Consider the following 21,545-nt stretch of genomic DNA (forward strand, 5'->3'; position numbering starts at 1 on the left):
AACATACTGAAACCAATTACAAATGTATTTAGATTTTTTAACAGTTGCAAGACCGCTCCATCTCTTCTCTGTTTTTTCCTTGTGACATCAGACAATTTCTAATAGAAAACTACCATGAAGAAATAACTTTGCTGAGTGCTTGGTAAAGATATTGTCTCAATTTTTTAAAGAGGTACTGTGAAAATAGAGTTAAAATGAAAATATTTCTACTGGTTTTCGTTAATGACTATTGCTGACATAAAACATTAAAGAAAACTAAAAGGTGGCACTGTCTATACCAATTAATCCAACAATCTGTAAAGGTAAACTGAAATTGTTATAGAAAATTGTTTTATAAAACTTTCCAGTTAAATGTTATGGTCATTATGTAATGACTGGCTCTTTTTTACAGTAAGTTCACTGTATATGTTTCCTATATATTTTAAATTCCTATACATTTCCTATATGTTTGAAAACATTACTGACCTAGACAGATGAAGCAGTCATGGGAACTACAATGCTCACAATAAAAATAAATCACCATTCACTACAAGCATCATGTATATACATATATATATACACACACACCCATGCACCTACATGTGGTTTCTGTAATTTTATCCTTCAGTCTGGGGAAACAAATCAGGCATTTTGGGAACAGAATGCAGTTGTGAAGAAATAAATGTTGTTAATATGGATAAGTACCAATATTATCCATTGCGCAATGACTCTTTGGAGTCATTAGCTAGAAGATAATTAAATTAAAAACTAACACATACAACCCCCAAACCCAGACAAATGTAATTTTCCTAAAGGTTAACCACGTTTCAATGTCTAACCTACTGATCTTGGTGAGGCTAGGAATCTATTTTCAACCATACAAATGATGTGTTAACTTTGTCAGGAAATAAGCCGGTGGGACACCTTGGTGCAACTGTGCTGTGTCCAGATGATTCAGAAAAAGCCCTCTGATAACGCTGCAGAGGGTAGAAGGCCCATACAGCAGTCAAAGAATGATTTCCAGTGAAAGCTGCCGTCATTTTGAAAGGTGATGAAGTAGAACATATAGAAAGCACTCTAGTAGCTCTCTGGGGAGGAAGGAGAGTCTGGTTTAGACAATCTGCCTTATAAGGTAGGTAGTTTATTCACTAATCCATTCCAGACCATGGCAGTTTAAGAGATTTTTTTTTTTTAATCTTTGTTTTCGGAGGCCTCAGTTTAGACATCTGAGAACAGGATATAAACCAGATTTTAGAGATGGACATCTTTTACATTAAAATAATCCTCTAAAAATCTGGATTTATTAAAAATACAGATAAACCCATTTATTTTGTTGAGCTATTCAACAAATAAAAAGAAGTAACATCACACTAGAAAAAACTTGTTTGGTTATAAACATGTGGCTTTATTGTATTACGTACATATGGGAAGAGAAACAGGTAGAGGATTTAAATGCATACTTCTGAGTGCAAGAATGGTATTTCCTCATTGAGATAGCTTCTTTGTACTTGCTTTTACATCAGTGAATTTTTCCCTGTGTTGTTAGGTGCTGATCACTCATACTTTGTTGGTTTGATATTGTCTGATCAGTTTAAGGAAATATAAAAAAATACGTAGCCCCATATTTCTCAAGACCAATAAAGTAATTGGTCACTCAGCATCACTAAGCCTATTTTTTACACGTGACAAGATATTGCCATTGAAATTCCCAAAGTGAAGTGAAAAATCTGGATTTATCTTTTTAGTATATGCCAAACCTGCAAATAGACATACTGTGTTTCCTCACCTTCCACACAGTCAGATGGAAATTCAAGAATCATTCCTGAGTCCTTGCCTTTCATAGAGTTCTTGTACTGAATGTGTTATTCTAGTTTGATTGTCTGCAAATGCAAACTGGATTTTATGTTTAAATTTCACTTCCACTATTTATTGCTGGAAGATCCAGAATTCCATTATATTTTTCCTCATTTGTTTCATTTGCATAAATAAAAAGTTGTTTTCACACTTACATATTGAAACAAAAGGCACACAATAAGTTAAATGCAGCTGGTACACTCTGGGGAAAAAAAAAAAGGGGGGGGCTCATAAAATCACTTAAGCAGGGAAATCTTTCAAGAATAAATCAAAATAGTTTTTAGAAAGCTCTTGTGGGAGAAAAAATGGCAATGGAAGAAACCACCATTTACATTATAGTGGGTGGGAACCCACAAAACTAAATTATTTATGGCATGAGAGCACTCAATAGAAACATGATTCTGGGGCAAATGTGACTCTACTTATGCCATGGAATATCTTTCACTTCAGTGGGATAAAAAGAAGAAAATTGGCCACTCTTCCCAGCAGAGGCAGGAAGTAAAGAGAAAAGCCAAGAATAGACATATTTCTAGTCTAAAGAACATGCATTGGTCCCCTGTTGATGTGCAGTGTTCATTTTATTTAAGGATAATATACAAGTTACTGTAGTACATCAGTGCTCAGTTATTACTATAAGATTTTGCATTACTTTCATCCAAAATCCAGTTCTTTGAATGCGATTAAGATTGTTATTTTTATTTTATTTAGAGGAAATTTTAGCACAGAGAAAGAAATTATCTACCTACAGCACACCATTTGTTTTGATTATTTTTGTGATGACAATAGTTCCTACACTTGTTTCCACTGTGGTTTATACCTACTGCAAAAGAAAGGCCCTTTCCAAATAAAGTTTACAGTCCACATAGAGAAAACTCCTTTTGTCTGCATTGCCTATTTCATTGATGCGTAAGTGATATGACAGGGATGAAGATATTTTAAATGCAATCAAATATGGAGTATTGTTCTGATAGACAATCTATACGTACTTTTTAAAGTTAAGCAAGCTAAAACGGGTCCAGAAACCTAGTACCTGCTGAGATCACCAAGATTTGTCCCATAGTGAACCTGATACACACATAATTGATTTCAGGATCAGGACCTAGGAGGCTGAGATTATGGAGCTTTTTGTTAGGAGCAGATGATCATACAGAGATAATGATCCATATTTTAGTGTAATCATAACACTGCCCTCTCCCTAATTTTACCCCTCCCAAGGAGAGGGTAACAGAACCTGGATAGTGTATGCCAGGTTCTTACTTCATTAAAGGATGAAATTCCTTGTGATTTTTCATTTATCCACATAAAACTGTACTTCTGAGAGAAACAATTGGGTATAAAACGTGCTTTTTAACATACCCCTCCTTTTTTCCAAAAAAATCAAGGCAGACCATTTTGACATGTCACAGACCATTTCATCATAACGTCAGACAAGTCAAAGGTCAACTTAAGCAAGACTTATTTGTTTACTGACATGAAGGCTTTACACCCTGACACATTGCTAAAATAAATAAATAAAATAAGATTGTTAAGTACACAAGACTCTGTGTCTTGAGCAGCCAATAAAATTTTGTTGCGAACCAGATTGCAGCAGATAAAAATGCAAGTATTTATATACTTAACTAATGCTTGGGTTAATCCCAAACTGAAATAGGTTTGTAAAATATCTAGAATTAACTGCCTCCTGCCTACTCTCTCCATGGACTACAGGGACAGTCCACAGTTCAGGTGACTTACTTAAATTTTAGACGGCTGAAGTCAAAGTTAATCCCATACTAATCTATTCATATTTCCAATTGGTCAAGGGAAATCTGTGGAGTTCAAGAGTTTTCAATGAAATCCATTGTCTCCAAAATAACATTTGCTGGAATTACTGGCTGTAAACAGTTGTTAGATTAAATACACTTAATTGGTTTTCATAACCAATAGCAATAATGGTATATTATTAGACCAGCTTTGCAACTAGACACATTTAGCAAACATATTTCTTTGTAACAGCATTTTCTATTTTTCATCGTTATCTGGTTCTTCACCTTCTTTTCCCAGTAGCTCCTTGCCCACTGTGATGTGAGTCTTCCTTACATATAGCCCCGGGCAAGGTCTTTCCGCCTCAGTTGCTGATTCCTGCTCAGCCGCACGCTGCCTTTTTTGGCAAACTGTCCGATCTCGGTTTAAACAGTCCACTAAAGCTTGTACAGGACACTTCAGTCATTACCTCACTTTTAAAGCTGTTTGCCTTATTTCAATGTCAAATGTAGATACAGGAAAGAGAAACCTTAGTCCCAGTCAGACTTACCTCGCAGTTGTTCCTCTCTAGAAAGGAGCTGGGAGTGAAGCTGCGGAGTCCAAGCACTCTCTGTCCTGCTTAAACCTGCCCGCTACAGAGGCAGGAATATGAGCCTTAGGTCTCTAGAAGGGCAGCCAAGAAGGAAAATGGCTTTACCCACTGTATTGAGTGTGGGCATCCAGGTTTAGGCAGCCTGGGGGCCTTGGCAGCCTCTGTGAGGAGAGGCCGGGGCTGCCCTGTGCCAGACACAACCGGTTCCAGCCCACCACAGGGCTCAGCTGAGCCCATTGGCCCAGATGGTTGCACCTTGGACAAAACATGTTCAAGAAAGGGTAAAAACACCACATGACAGTGTCAGGAGTGAGGGGAAAAAAGTGAGAGGAACAACACTGCAGGCACCCAGGTCAGAAAAGAAGGAGGAAAGGAGGCGCCTGAAGAGAGGTGCCCCTGGGAGAGACCATGGTGGAGCAGGCATTTCCTGTGGAGGGCCCCATACTGCAGCAGGTGGAGATGTCCATAAGGAGAACCCATGTTGGAGCCATCTTATCCCAAAGGATTGCAGGCCATGGGAAAGAATCACGTTGGAGAAGGGAAAGAACATGACAAAGGAGAGGTAAAATGTTGTGAACTGACCACACCCCCATTCCTCATCCCCCTGCAGTGCTCGGGGGAAGGGGGAGGCAGAGCAGTTACCAGTGAAGTGGAGCCCAGGAAGGAGGGGAGGTAGGGCAAAAATGTCTTTTTGGTTTTATTTCTCACTATCCTATGCCATTATTAACTGGCAATAAATAAGGCTGATTTACCCATGACAGTAACTGGTAAGTGATCTCCCTGGCTTTATCTTGACCATGAGCTTTTTACTGTATTTTCTCCCTCTGTCCTGTTGATGAGGGGGAATAAGAGCGGCTGGGCAGGCGTCTGGCAGCCAGACAAGGTTAACTCACCACACGCGCTCTGAGATACTGGGTTGTTAAATCCAGTGACTTCAGGTACAGAGTCCTTGAGGGAGGTGCTTCTGAGAAGCACAGAAAAGGACAACACTGGAACAACTTCTTGACTGTCACTTCACTGCTTAAAAAAATTATGTGCTGCTAAACAGTTTCTTCTTCAATTTCAACATAAAACCCAAATGTTTATCATACACATGTTCTTTAAACAGAGAGTGGCTCCAGCTATGCAATATACAACTGAGTCTAAAGGGAAAGAGAGATCCTTCTACGTGTTAGATCTTTGCATCCATTAAAATTAGAAAGATGAAGATTTTCTGTTTCCTATGCACTTTAAGGTAGTTGATGATCTCATAATTTATTATTAATATTTTTGTATTTGAAAGTGCTCATGTAAGCTATCTCTATGCTTTTCAGTAGCAGGAACTGTGGTCATATGACTAAGTTGTCATGAAGCAAACTGAGATGTAAACTTGCAGTACACAAGAAAAGTGGTAAAAATCAACTTGTATTTACCGCACAGGAGGTAACACAATCTAAGTTCACACCCTTAAATGGCTTTTTCAGCCATTTCATAAATATTACCTATACTTTCCACTTACCATGTTTGCTTCTTCCGTTTTATCAGTGGCTTAGAACAATGTATGCACAGACCACTTTGTGATGAACAAAGATGGAGTGTAAGAGACCGAGTACTTATTCTTACCTGTTTTTCTCATGAATTTTCAGTATTTCATGTGTCTGTTGTAGCAGCTGTTTTTCTAGCTTGTATGTTGACAGCGAATTTTCCAGTAGCTGAATTTCGAGTCTAGATGTTTGATTTAGCACCTTAGGAATAAATTAAACACATTATTTTTTTTCTATTGTCCTAGTTATATTGTTATAGCAACATAATACAACCATTTCATTCTAATGTGATGATTCACCAAAAAATGTTTCTAAATCCTTTTTTAACCCCAGCTGCTCAGCTGGTGCAAATGAACTCAATCAAGCTACACTGATACGTACCAGCTGATATTCTGGCACCCGTTTACTGTAGAATAATACTAGGCCGGCAGAAAAAGGAAAGGTGACTGCCAAATAAGCTTCATTTCAATGGAAAGAAACATTGCATTCCTACAAAATCAACTAACATTAATTAATATTATTGCTTTCATTCTTGAAAGCATTCCTACAAAGCATGCTTAAACCAGAAGAGTGCAAGAGTACTTGGACTGAAGCCAAAGTGTTGCATCCACTGTTTTGTAAATAAAGCTCCTACTTTGGCTTTCCCCTGAGTTCTGTCTTTTGCAGTGTTGGCAGAAGTCTGGTGTCTGCTTATGTTATCACTACTTGCACTCTTACACAGATTTTTAAGGTGAAGGCGGTGATCCTAAACATTGCTTTATGCAATTGGCTTTCACTTTAGTGGTGGTCTGTATCAGTAGCACAGCTTCTACTAAATACATCAGACCGAAAGAAGCTTTTAACTAGATGAAAGAGGATAGATTCTAATAAAAAATAATTTGAAAGTGGAAATAACAGAATGCTTGCAAGAAAGAAAGCAATAATATTAAGTAATGTTACTTGATTTTGTTGGGATATCGTCACTCATTACGTAGTCTGGAGGAGTGTATGTAAATGTTTTTTGTAGGTGTACGTGCATACAACTGAGATGCAATCACTTCTGGAACTGAAAATGATCCCTCTTTAATGGAACTTATCAGACCTTCCTTAAAGGGCACTTATCAGTATCATCATAGGATTATATGGAAAGATTTTCTAATGAATGCCTGATACGAATTTGTTACAGAACAGAAAGCAAAGACAACAGCTCTCAAACTCAGTGCAGTGCCTTATTTTTGTTTGAAATTGTTGACATTCACAGAGCAACTTGAGTTGTCCTTTTTTAAGGGTACCAAGGTTAACAAAATCGGAAACGATCAGTAGGCAGCTGCTGTGTTGTTTAAGATGGGTAAATTTGGAAGTGCCAGGAGGTATCCCCACAGTTTCAGAGGGTCCTGGTAGAAATTGAAGGTGTATTATGAAGGTTGGTGAGGGGTAAGAAGACAGGAAAGTGCTAACAGATTTCCAGAGAGGATACATCTATTGAGCCACCTGCAAAACATCAGCAGAACTTCAGGTGGAGAAGAAAACCTAAAGGGAAGCAGTGGGATTCTGGATGGATCAGGGATTGGGAGGGGTCAGTGAGATTTTAAGGAGGTGGAGGCTCTATCGTCAGTCATTCAGACGACTCCTTACTCTGGTGCATGTCCTTCCTATTACAGGCACAAGATCCTGGCCTGCCTTTCTCCTTGTATCCTGCAGACCTGCACCTCTCTGCCATGCAGCTGGCTGCCTCCATCACTGCCAAGACCAGTCTCTTTTCACTTTCTTGAGCTAACTGCACCACTCTTCCCTGATTAATGTTAGAGACAGGGACTTTCTCATACTGCTGAAAGAGGGGAGTTGGGAAGTGCCATCTCCGAGATGAAAGTCAGAGCAAGGACTGCAACAAGGAAAAGCCACTCCCACTGATACCTTAAACATCCCTTAAATTCTTCAGCAATAGGTGTAGAAGGAGGAAGTCATCCACTACTTCATGCAGTTGCCAGGGATATCTCTACCTTGAAGTGCTTCCTCAAAGGAAAAGTGAGACAGAGGCAATGCACATTTTGTCCCTTACATACTTAAAGGAGGAACCGGTGAATGAGTACTTAACACACAACTACATACATCTCTACATAGGTAAGAAGAGTTCCTACACCTCCTTTTTCTTTACCGATGCTACAGTCCCTAGGTCTTCACCTTCTTCACCTCTTACGTTTCCATTTAGATATCCTGTTGATACTGAGTTAAAGATTTTCCCCAACATTTACATAAGTCAATATACTATGTTTTAGAAACTGTGGTCATTTGGATAACAACACTTATGAGTGAATGTTGATCTGCTGACTAAGATGTACAAAAAAAGGTGCAGAGAACCTGTGTAAGACAGTGTGTCTATCTTTCATAATTACTGTTGTTGCTCAGGTACTGTAATGTGATTACGTAATACTTGGTAATGATATTGTTAACGTGAGTGAGGACATTAAAATAGAAAATATGATCTTTCAAGAAGTACAGATGCTACTAAAACAAAACAAAGAAAAACAGTACTTTAATTCCTCTGTTCTAAGTGAACCGCGAATACAGTGCAGCTGGTAATATACCACACGCTGTGAAGATCAAGAGGAAGTCAGCAAAAATAAGGAAAACACATATGCATCTTAAACTGATAAAAGAATTCAAAAGTCAAAAAGTAGTACGTCTCTTTGCAATAAACCCAGTATGAAATTGTACTTTGTACAATTGTGCTATGACAGTGATACTCTTTTCACTTCCATCACAATAGTGATTTTAGTGCTAGGATTCATACGAAGATGGCTCTTTAAATTTGTGAGATGTTATACAATTTTACAGAAATAAAAAATACACACTGTTTTATAAAGAAGCTGATGCTTGTCCCTCTCTTCACAGTTTAAAAGCTGCATACGTACACTACTTTCCAAACAGTTGGAAACATTGCAGAAAATAAACTTTGTTGTAATAGTAAAGAAGCAAACAACAATGGAGATCAAAGGCTCTGTTTTAGCCTGAAACTCATTATTTAGCTTGACACTTGTATCATTCACAGTTGGTAGCTGGGCTATTTATTTGAAGTCAAATGCTGATTTAGTTTCCTGGACAGTCCCGCCTCCCTTATACACACAGCTAAATATACTAACCAAATGAAATCAAAAGAAAGACACATAACAAGGGTCACTCATCACCGCTGTTGGTGCTAATAAACAGAGTGTGTATGTTTCTTGGAGCCCTGTGTTGAAATGTTTTGTGTGGTGATGCACTAGAAAAGAAAGAGGATGGGAAAAGTTCTCTGCAATTAACAGCTTTTAGAAAACCACTCTGGGAACATACCTGGGTTTCAACATCCGTGAGTTTTCTCGTCTGCTCTGCTGTCTGGCTGAGGAGGCTGGTCCCTATCTCGAGCATGGTGGCCGTGTGGTTCTGCACAGCATTCTGCTGCAGCTGCACCATCTCCGATTTCATGTTTTCCACAATGTAGTTCTCAAGCTGTAAAAGAGGAAAGGTTGTAGCTATGGTATTTTTACTTGTTTAGGCATTATGGTGACATAAGGGTACATAGCTGGCATTCTTGCCAAAAGGGGAAATTTCAGTTTTTTCAGGGGGAGCCCAAGTCTCAGTGGACCCTGTGACTGTTGTGGTAGGGACCTGACTACGTGTGTAGCCCCCTCCCCATCACAGAATCCCAGTGTTTTTCCCAGTATCATGGCCTGCTGGCATGAGCTGGAGCATGAGATGCCTGCCTCCATCTGTGTTGAGCTCGTGCTGAGTATTTGTGGTAAAGTTGTCATGGCAGCTCCAAAATGAACCCCTAAAAGAACAAAGTGCACCACAGGGAAATGCCAGGTCATGCTTGTACATTGTACCTTACATGTGAGTCCTTCCTGGAACAGATCCTACCATATCCTGCCTCCCCTGGATCGTTCCTGTCTCACGGTAATACGTGAATATGATTTCTTACTGTGTGAGATCCCCACAAAGGGTTTAACAAACTCAACAATGAACACAGCTCAGTTTAGCTGTGACCAAAAAATTGTAAAGGAATGGAGACACTGGCATGGCAATAAAAGGAGGAGATTGTTTTGTTCAAACAACATAGAAAGTTGTTTTGCTCCTTCGCTTTAGTTGTCTTGATATTGCTTGGCTTGCATTTGCAGTCTGTTGAACAGAATCTGAATTAGGATCCCCTGAATAAACTGGGCACCCCAGAGTGTGGGGCACTTTTTGCTTACATTTGCTTTAGTGAACACAGGCAGGGTCATTCCCTTCTAGCTACTGAGGTCGTCCCACTGCCACAACAGACTGTAAACCCAGGACCAGTCTGCAGTGTGATGAGATTGTTTCTTACTTATACAAGCATTGTTTTGGCATCTTGCTTGATGTGCTCCATAAAGTATTAACATAAAGAAAGGTGGCCCAGAACGTAGTTTTTAATACCTTCCACTGAAATCAGCTAGAGTCCAGCCAATTTACACTCAGTGAAGATTTGGTCCTCAGTTTCATTTTGTGGCTGATCATGTTTTTTATGGTTAGCTGATTCCAGACTTAAGCAACCAGTGTTTTTACCTAATAATTTTAATCACATTGGACCTGCTTCTGCAGCAGTAAGCATGTTTCATTGTGAAAGGTAAGCTGCATAACTAAATAGTAAGAACCAGATGGAGTTAATTTAAAGGCTGAAGAAAGGAGCAGGAGTCAGATACACAGTGTGATTTACTAAGAAGGGCTGCTTCCATCTTAGGTATAAGCATACCTGTGCCTAAGGGTAACTACTGTTAGGTGTTCTGATGAGCCACATCAGATAGCTCACAAAAGATTTATCACAAATTTGAATCATTTATGTGCACCTTCTGCTAGTTGTAAAAGCATTTTTACAGAGAAAGAACACCACCAGAATGTAAAATATTTTCTGCATAAGGCAGTTGTTGGTTGGTTGGTTGTTTACCCCAGTTTGGAGAAGCACTTAATACCCATGGTGGTCAAAACCAAAGTGTATGTCCTACAGTTTCAGACAGTAAAAAAAGTTTGCTTGAATTGTCAGGTAACAGCTCTGGGCTGGAAACTGCAGAGTGTTTTAAGTGGTGGGGAAAATTTATTGTTGAATACTCTGGTAAGTATTAGAATGAGATTTAACAGCCAAGGAAAACTGTGTATTGCAAAACAGTGTCTGCAGTGGATGTCACCATTTTCCACTCCCAGTGTAAGTTTACTCTGTTTTAGTTTATTACTGTCTCATTACTGAGATAAGTGTTACAGATATTAAGCTAGGTCAAGGGAGATTTTGCAGATCTATCACATTTCTACACCATGTTTTTATGTTCAGAAGTACGATCCCTATATATCTCTTTCACATCAGATAACGTAAAGCCACCCTTTGCTTGTTGTTTTCTAACCAATTTTTTTTTTCTACAAACTGTCCCTTGGTTGCAAATAATCACAGTGAGAGAGCCCCACAAACTGGATGGTTGGTCTTCTCCATATTCTGGTCCAGATACTGGAACACCTGAACAAGAAGTTAAAATTTCTCCCACAGCTTTCACTTCCTAAGGAAACATGGGGCTCTCGAGTACAATGGTACAGCCCATGGTGGGATACCAACATGTACGTTTCCTCACATCCAATGTCTTTTGCTTATGGATATCTGTGATGTGGCTGTACAGCGCTTGATTTGTTAGTCTGCAGCTTTCTGAAACTGCCTTGCTGTAAGTAGGCTATATGGTGCATGTGTGTAATGGATGTCTGGGAAAACCCCCACAAAAATATGGTGGCTACACTTAATGCACATCAGAAATCAGAAATCAGATATTTTCACACATCAGTAAAAAGAAACACAGATAGGGATATAAATATAAAAAGACAAAAAGGCATTAGTAATGCTAATTAATTTTTTTGCCTGTTATTTTACTCACATTGCAGAAAGGATTGCGCTTGAAAGATCTAACTGCATCTGCGTGGACCTACAGCAGGTTTTGACCAGCAAGAACACAGGCATAGATTGAGGTATATTGGGTAAGTTGTACTTATAATTATTGTAGTCCAACACATTCCCCATGGTATCCAGTCTTGGGCAATTGCCCTTGGTTACTCACCCCTGAAACAACCTCTGGTTGAATCTGAGACTGACTCATTATAACAACAAAGCTGATCTTCCTGTTTAAGAATTACTCATTAAATGCTTTTGTAAATATTTGGTGTTCGGTACACTGCCACAATAGTTTCTGTTGAGCACATCTCAGGAGTATCAGGAGCCATTCATTTAGGCAGACAAGGGTAGAACAAGAACTGAAATAATGTAGAGGTTCTGTGTTCTGTTACATTAATTCCCCTTCCTTCCTTCACCCACTTCTTTCAGTTTGCTCAGTAGATTTATTGGTTGCCATACTTGCCCTGCTAAAATCAATGGCAAAATTCCCATTGGCTTCAATAGGCCAAGATTTCACCTATTAGTTTTATTGCAGGAAACCAACATTTATCAGGTTCATTACGGCCAAGCACTGAGCTTCATCTGAAGCCTCCCCTTCTTTGTAGCCTTTGTATTAAGTGTACTGAACCTTAGACTGAGCTTTCTTTGTAGTTAGTTAAGAGGAATAGCATCTATTTAACACGTGATAAAAGGATCTTTGCAGGGTGGCCTCACAGAAAATGTGACTTGCAGAAACCTATTCAGAGAAGTAAATTCAAGAACATTTAGGGGTTTAAGTCGTTTTTTAGAACCCCTTCGTCTTATAATTAAGTTAAATTCAATTTGCCTGGAGACTCTGCATTAAACAGTAAATATATAATGAGTGATGAAATACTCTTTTCAGGTGAATCTACTTTTTACATTTAGATTTTCAAATCCTCATGTTACTTTTTCTTCTTATTTCAGTTACTTTTTGTTGCAGAAGTGGATCAGAAGTCTTTCCTGCATTTTTTTTCCCCCTTCCCTTCCTCCTACTATAGTGCATTGATGCCCCTGTTATTAATTCGGCTGCATCTGCTTTCGGTAAGACTCATAACATTGCACAGGAGTTTTCGGTAATGCAGAATTACCAGTGGGATGCATAACCATGTTATAACATTCTCAGAAATAAAACTGTCAGAAGGTTCAATGTTATTGTTTAATAAACATTCCAGAGGATTATGTATTAAAAGTATCTAGCTTTTTCTGGACAATGTATATTGAATAATCTTCATAGAAGCCACCCAAACACTAATAGAACTATTAAAATGGAAACTGTAACTTAAAGCCTAAGTAAATGATAATAGTTTGTGGCAGATGGCTTATAAATAAAATAAGAGCTTTTTCTTTTACTTTGATCAAGTAATGTTGGTCCCATGTAATGATACAGTAAGGACTGCTATGATATCCAGATGACATTAGGTTTTCATACAGTGCCTTAGAACAGGAATGCAAGTTAAAGTAATAATAAACGGCTCTCCCTGTCCCACCATTAACCATGTATTGCACATCATTTGGAATAACAGAAAGACAATGCCGCAGTGGTATTTTGTAAGAGCTGTTTTGTCTTGTCTTGCATTGCATACCTGAAGATGTACTAGTAATACTATACCACAACAACTGATGAAAGTTCCATTCTTCTTTCTTTGTTTTTCTGTCTGAGGCAGAAACTGTCAGGGTCCCCACACTGACAAATTGCCTCGGGGAGTCAGATATAAAAGTGACAGTTGATGCAATTTGTATTTTATAAATACACAAACAGCCTGAGTGGGAATAAGCTGGAAGAAGTTGAAAGAGAGAGAATACCATAGAATGTCTTTGACTGTTGCAGAAGCTGAAGGGGTTAACAAGGAGTTTATCACAAAGAAACGTGATTTTATTTCTATATTGAAAAGGCCAATATTACATTTATTTTAAAAAATAACATCTTCTATGAACTATTTGTCAATGAGAAAAGATTGATAGAACAACAAATTTGCAACAATACTGCCTTCTCATGTTACAGATACAAGGAGTAGAGACCAACCAGAATGTATTGTTCCACTATTTCTGACCATATGTGATCAGTTGGAATCAGGGAAAATGAACGTGGATGGCACATAAAGGCAATGAATAATGCTCAAATGTTAACACATTAATTTGCACCTGATTTGGAACAACCTTATCTGGGCTTTAAGCATGTCAAAGAATGTGCACATCAGCCAGAAAAAAAAAAAGTAGATATACCATCAAATAGACAATTAAGATGACTGTCTGCTTTCCCAAATCTGTCCTCAACTAGCCTTAGTATGATTGCAATATAGATTGCACCAAAGGAGAAAAGAAGTGATCCATTTGAGGAAGAAACTTCAGATCTTGGGTAACTGATTACCTACATTGAGATGATACAGAATGCATGCTGATAATTTCAATGAATTTATGAAATCAGCCTTGCTGAGCTAAAGTGAAAGCTTTAAATGACTGGTGCACAAACTGAAGTCAGACACAGGTCTGTTGGGATATGACATATATAAATCTTTCCCTAAGAAATCATTGCAACTATTATTAATGAAACAAACATTTTTGAGGAAAGCTGGCAATAGGAAATAGGAGCTCTATTTTATCTTTTTTTTTTTTAATTGCAATATACCCAGACTTCTAGCCTTAAGGCAGCAAGAATATAAGCGTTAGTTTTTCGGTTGCATCTTAATGATAGTAATTATTTGCATAATACTTACGCAATTCATTATTATGTACTTGTTTCTGCAGTTTCATAGATTTCCGTAATTTTGCAATGTTTTGATTTCTTACTTAGATATTTTTTATATCTTAACCTTAAATCACAATATTGTGGTTTTTCAAATTCTATTCCTGACAGAGAAACAAACAATGACTTGCAGAGTGTGTATATCCTCATAAACTACCTCATGCTGAAATGAATATATGCATTTCTGAACTGAAACATTAGGTTATTTTTTCCAAACCAACTGTTCCAAACACATCAGAGATACGTTTCCTTAAACTCCTGAATCTTTGAATGCATGAATCTTTGGCATTTCATATGTTTACTAACTGGCTATAAAGCATAATTAATAGACATAATTAAATTGCCATCAGGAAGAATTGGTGGTTGATTATGTATGTTTAATTTATAGCCTGCATAAGATACATATTTGTAAACTGAACATATACTCACATGTATGGAGCTTGCAGATACAATTAACTACTACTTGTTTCTTTAACATGTGACCAATGAAACCACAGCGGCCAAATACTGTTCGATTCAGCCCCAGCTGACTGATACTGAGATTTCTAACCCAGGTGATTTCCAATACACTGGTGACACTTGTCCTTATGGTGGTTGAGCTTGGGTTTATAGCACCCTTAAGTTAAATACAAGTTTTATATGAATGTTGAAGAATTGTTTAGCTAGTTAAAAAAAAATAAAAAGTTTTCCTCTTCAGATAAACAAAAAGATGACCAGACAGCTTTTTGTCAGAAGAAATCAGGGCTAACAGATGTAAGAGCTTATTCCAAAAAATCTTTCTGCTGCATTCAGCATCAGTAAAGTGTCTGCAGGAGTCTTGTCTCCAGTTCTGAATGTTGCCATTCAAGAAAGACGTACATTATTTTGGGAGAGTGTGCAGAAAGCAAAGAATGGTTATAAATCTAGAAAATTGAAAGACTTAAGAAAGTTTAGCTTAATAAGAATGCTAACAAGAAAATAACTGACTAGAAGGACATAAAACTGCAAAGAGAAAGAGAATAATCTGTTTTCCACATCCGTGAAGCACCAGTAAGTGAAGTTTAACTTTTACATGTTAGGGGAAAAGTTTTCTAACAATACAGGTAATAAAATAGTAGTAGGGATTCTGTAGAAAAACAGTGAAAACTCTTTCACTGGGCATCTTAAAATAATACTTTAGGTAAAGATCAGGGAGATTATATGGTATTTTATCATTCTTTCTAGTTCTGTTTTTTCATTCTCCTCAGGTTTTGTATTCCTTTACTTCAGATCCGAGCTCACAAACTCAATATTTGAAATCAAATTCTATAGTAAAATCTCCACTGTATTGAGAAGAGGTTGGAAAATTTATTTCCTAATGAAACTTTTAGAAGGAAGTTAATAAAAAAAAATCTAATTAATTAAAAACACAACAAATAAAAATAAAACAACAACAAAAAAATGAAAACCAAAACCAAAGCCAAAAAAACCACTCATAATGATATAAATAAGAGGAACTATTCAGTACATATCAAATCAGCAAAATGAGGAGGGTCCCTGAGGATGTTTCTGCATGTATGAAAATACTTCAGTAGGGATGCAGTCTGCAGAACCATCTGAGAAACTATTGTGTGAACCAGTTCTGCAGCTATAAAATGGCAGCACCATATTGTAGTCAAGTTACTTCTATTAGGCTGCTTTAGAAACTACAGTTTCTGAAAATCAACCAATTTGTGGATACTCGAGCTTGCATAGTGGCTTGGCATCTCTGTACCATGTTAACTTATGCAGTAAAGTACATAAAATTTAATAGGCAATAATAAATAATGGTGGAGAAAGAATACACTATATGGCATCCCACTAGAATCTTGGGAAAATGGAAGCAAAAGTATTATTATTAAGCACTATACTTTGATATGAATAGAAATAGCCCTTGCTACACCAGTCAAGACAAGATATGGGGAACACAGAGTTCTTTTTTCAAGATAACAGAAGACTTCCCCACTTAGGTTTACCCAATAGCATAATATTCAATATATGGGTAATTTATGGGAGCAAGAAGGTTGATTTTCGGTTCCTCACAAAGTATCTGGCATATTAAAGGCAGTATATTGACTTAGGCCAAGAATTACCGGACTGGTAATTCTATCTAAGCTGTCTGCTACGGCATCCTAAAGAAATCTTTCCAATTTGTTTTCAAAGTTTTGTATCACTCTAAAAACGTGCCTGCTTCTAGACTAAAACACAAAAATCTGTATAAAGGAAATTTATTTGTCATTCCAAATGTAATTAATTACAGTTATTAAAAACGCATATAAAACACTTTAAGAGTCAACTTAATTACTTTTCTATTAGATCTCTCTCAGTTTTTTAACCGGAAGGCTTAGTAAGTCAATAAGCAGCATAACTGAGAATCATATCAAATGTGATTAAATGGTCCCATAAGGAAGCTACTTGTAACAAGTAAATCAGAACAATATGTTCTTATTTTCTACTGATTAGTAATATTTCTGGTTCAAAGAATTATCCAGTTTAATGTTAACCTTTGCAAATTTTATTACAACGTCAACCATATTTTTCTTTCTTGATCTTACTTTCCAAACCACTTAATTCCATAAACTAAATTCATTTATGATTATACAGTTGACCGCACACGTGAACCATCCCCAATATACACTGAAGGGAAAGGCATAATTGTTGAAAAAGCAACATTTGCAATCTTACCGTACAAAAATTAACATCTGGGGGGATATTTTTGAAAATATTTTTCTATTAAAGCGTGGAACTAATTCATTTTCTTGGTCAAAGATAATTTTTGTGAGGAGTACTTTTCAGAATAACTAATTTTGGAACAACTTCTGTGTAGAAGAATATTTAGACACCTTGTGTCTCAGTCCTGAAGATGAACATTTGACATAATCAAAATTAGTTCCACTGAAATATCTCCTCACTACATTACATAACTGTTCTTGAAAACTGTAATATTAAACTGCATAAATAGTTGTGGTTGCTATATTGCACTGCCAGTTTATAGCTAAACTTTCAGTGAACCTGGGTAGCTGTAGTATAGCTTGGAATCTATATGTAATTTTTTATTTGTGTTATAGGAGGTAGTATAAAGTTTTAACATTTTATTTACTTAATCTATTTTTAATTCTACTTCTTTCTTGCACTCATCACTATGACATATGAGCGTATTGTTGGTATTCTGTGTATGAGAACACTTTTCCAAGAAAGTTTGTGAAATTAAATCTCAACTGCATTATGTTCTAGTCTTTGCACAAGATTCCTCTTTCTGTGGTGCCATAAATAAATATCACAGAAGGGAAATCTCTTTATTCACTGTCATGAGCTCTGCCTTCAGCTCTTAGGTTCTCTATCTTAGGTCCTCCCTGATGAAGAAATCATAAATCTTTTTTATTACCATTTGTCTATCTTTCCTGTGTAGGTTGTAACTTCATTGGGGATTAACCTTCTGCCTTTCATCACCACCTGATACAAAGTCTCAAAATCAACTGAAGATCCAGGACATTATATTATGATGACTGCCAATAATCTACAGTTTTAATGTGGCATCTTTTTTGAAAGCATAAACGGGACGTTTAGATGCACTGACACCCCTGAAAGTACTGCAATTTCAGTACTTTTGGGGCTACAGGGGTGCAAGGGGATCCCCTGGGCCACCAAACACCTTCCCCACTCTTTCAGGCAACTACTTATTTTTACCTTTTTCCCGGAGAGATCCACAAAACATCCACTCCCTGCATTCCACCAGTCTTAACAACAGTCAGCAGAACTCATGATCTGCGCGCTATGTATTCACATCCTCCATGCGTGTACTTCTATTATAAATAACCTAGTGGTGAGGAAAACTGAAAGTGATCTCATATCATTTGCTGGGTGACAGGGAATAATTCAAGCTTCCTAAAGTTTCAGAGTTACCAGAAATGTAAATCTTATTGTGTACTCCCTGTCTGTGATCCCTATGATGTTTCACAGGCACCTGGTTAGGACTAAACCATGGTAGAATTTTGCCTTGTCCAAAACAGATGAAGTGTGGGGCCAGTGATCTTTGTGGCCTTGATTAGTGTTTATGCAGCTAACTTTTTACCTCAAAACACATCTGCAGTCACGGCATGGTTCATGGTCTGCTTGATGGCACAGCATGCTGCTACGAATTTCTGACTCTCAGTGAAGCCTTTGACAAGCTAGAGCACCTGAGCAGCCAAGGTGTTTGTAAGCAGATGAGATCCCTCACCTCAGCATGTCTTATTTAGTGAAAAGTGTTTAAAAGAATCCTACCTGCAGTACACAGAATGAGAATATTTTAATCAAGAGCCCTGTTATTTTCTCCTCCTTTCCCTTGCCTACTGATGGCAAATATTATTTTATTTTACTTTATGTCTTGTGGTGTCAACACCGCGATTCCAGTTTATATTGAAGACTGATGTTCTTGTCCATTGGTACCTAATATAGCAAAGAGCAAAGCCTCTATGTGCTGTAAAATCCATTTCCCCTCTAAACGCAGGGAAATAGACGCCTGAAATCTGCTGAACTACTTCAGTCTATTAGCAATTAATATCTAGACAAGGGTTTATATATTCTCCCACACAGTATTTATGTGCATAGATTTACAAGAACAGATACATAATAAGTCCCTTAAATTATGGGTTATAAATGTAGGTAGACAGAAATATTCATTTGTGTCCTATAAACTTTGTCTATATTTATGGTTCTCAACTTTTATTACAATAATCTAGGCACAAGTGGTTTAATGATAGATGTTCTGAATACGTCATTGTTTACCTTAGTTTTACTACAGACATTAAAAAATGATATTGATACATCTTCTGCTGGAATCACTTTATAATTTTAAAGCACAAATAAATGAAATTTCCAGAAATATTTGTAGCAGTAAATTAAGAACTTCAGTTTCCCACAGCACTATAAAAAAGTTAACTACTAGTACAAACTCTAACACCTTTTCTTTCCATTCCTGAAATTCTATATATACCCATTAATCTCTAAGTGCCTCCAGACATACCTATAATTCTCAGCATTATAATGAATGTGTAACTCTGCATCGTAGAGAGATGATCCTGCCAAAATATGTGCAGACCCAGAAAATTTGGTTTCTTTGTGTGCTGAAGGAACTGCTTAAATACATGGCAAACGGTGAGTTAATATACCTAAATAAAAGTGTTGCCAAATACTTCCTTCCAATAATTACTAAAATGAGAAACATGCATAAAAATTTCAGATAGAAACTATCACATATTCAGTGTACATGTACATACATTTACATATGCATATATATGTATGTGTATATAAATTAAGGATGAGTTCGTTCCACTAAGTCAATTATAAAATCCCTGGTTTAGAAGCAGCAATGTAAAGATCTGAAGTTCATTAAACCATATAATGAAATATCAGGTACTCAAATTAACTTGCAGAAAAGACTATGAAACTTAATAAGATAAAAGTGCCTTGGTTTATCTGAAATGGCATAGTTAAAGATATATATCCTTTTATGGCTTTAATACTTGTATAGAAAGATAAGACTTTTTTTTAATAGGAAATATGAGAGCAGTTCTAGTCCCTCTTTTCATTGAATTCCTCTGAGGATTTTGAAAGGGAGCAACCACAGGTTTTCTTTAGGTAACTGCGTGCTAATACATTCTCCTTTATCCCCAGTTCTTGGAGTGAGATTCGGGTTATGATTATGGGGATCAATTCCTTGCCCTGAGTTTACTTCTTGAATGCTCAGCCTCTGAGTGAGAAATGCAGGCTTCTAGAGAGATCATACACTGGTAATAAGTATTATCATTTCCATTAGCTGCTGAAGGAATAACTGTACTGGAGTTGCAATGATGAGGAGTAGAATCAGATTGTTCTGTACTTAACACCGAGCACAAATTCAGAAGTGGCGACAAGAAAATTGGGTTGAAAATACCTTCTGTTACTCTAATTCCATAGAATAAAAAACAGTCCAAATGTCTTTAAATTTAAGGAAAATCTGAAAATTTAATTCTTTTGGAGATATTCCTGCACTTAAATCACTGTAAAGAAAAGACAAATGAAACAGAATGATGGAAGAGTCTCCCTCCTAAAGCTGTGCTTTAGGAGCCGCATTTTTCCCCTGTTTTTTTTACAGGACCTGGCAAGAATATTCCCTCCTACTTCAGTTTATCATAATCACAGCTCTTCCTGGAAGTCAATGTTATTGCGAGGCATTCCTTTATAAGTCATGAAATCGTGAGCTAAAGTGGGGAAGCTTTCAGCCTTCAGTTTCATATCTGCTAACTCATTGTTAGTGGTTTCTCTTTCTCTGGCTGATGCACAGTTCTTATTGCTGTTGTTAACAAAGACAGGACAAATAAACTCATAGATGAACAACCGATTCTGTATGTGCATAAGCACACACGCAGAACAACAGATGTAGCAAATGGTAGACAGGGGAAGAGAGGCATATATTAGAAACGGATTGCTAGACAAAAAGATAGGCAGTTTGTATGCAGCAATTTGAAAATATATCTTGTTTTACAAGGGAAGACAGAAGCCACCAGACATGTATTTGCAAATGTTATGCCTAATAACGAGTTAAAAACAGTTAGTGATGAGCGGTTCAAAATTCATGCATGCTCAATACAGATTCGAAGAATTATATTAAAAGTGAAATGGAATGGTTCTAATTATTTTTTAATAGCAAGAAACTGTTTGGATGTATCCTTTGGACAATCTAAATATGAATATCTTCCCAGTGATCAGTGAAACAAGGTCCCAGGCACGCTGGCACCCGTGGCTGCTCCCGCATTCCCAGCGAGGCGGCTGGGTGGCTGTCAGGCTCGTTCTCTCACTGATTAAGTTGCTACTTTTGCTTGCAAATTTCCACACAGTGTCCCTGTGCCCGAAGTGATAACAATCACAGTCATTTCCGATTTGTAATCCAGGAACATGTACTGGCCCTTGCCCTGAACGAGCTTCACAGTTCACAAATATAAAGTGACAGTCCTTTTGGCATGATTAATGTAGTGAAAACACAGAGCAATGAGTCAAAGATGAGACACAGCAGTTATTTCAAGTCTGTCTTTCACTCAGATCTTGTATGAATTCTTAGCCTTTATCATTGGTTTTGCTTTTTCAATCTTCCTTCTACAATACTTTTAATTTTACAATAAATCCCGAGTAGGTCATGTATAACAATAAGACTAATGTTTTCTTGCCAAGTAAAAC

General features: G+C 37.2%; 1 protein-coding gene across 2 annotated transcripts in view; it reads right to left on the reverse strand.

Moving 5' to 3' along the window:
• The window catches only part of ANGPT1 (angiopoietin 1), a 169,739-nt gene that overhangs the window by 80,905 nt on the left and 67,289 nt on the right, over window positions 1-21,545 (reverse strand). Inside the window, exons 2-3 of one of the 2 annotated variants that reach the window (XM_063327400.1) lie at window positions 9,001-9,156; window positions 5,771-5,892 (exon numbers count right to left, since the gene is read on the reverse strand). In XM_063327400.1, the coding sequence (XP_063183470.1) occupies window positions 5,771-5,892; window positions 9,001-9,156 (278 nt within the window). Of the gene's footprint in view, window positions 1-4,126; window positions 4,213-5,770; window positions 5,893-9,000; window positions 9,157-21,545 lie in introns of those variants that run through there. The other variant, XM_063327401.1, reaches the window with a different exon arrangement.

The sequence above is a fragment of the Chroicocephalus ridibundus genome, chromosome 2 (assembly GCF_963924245.1).
Source record: "Chroicocephalus ridibundus chromosome 2, bChrRid1.1, whole genome shotgun sequence".
In the NCBI taxonomy this organism is placed as follows: Eukaryota; Metazoa; Chordata; class Aves; order Charadriiformes; family Laridae; genus Chroicocephalus; species Chroicocephalus ridibundus.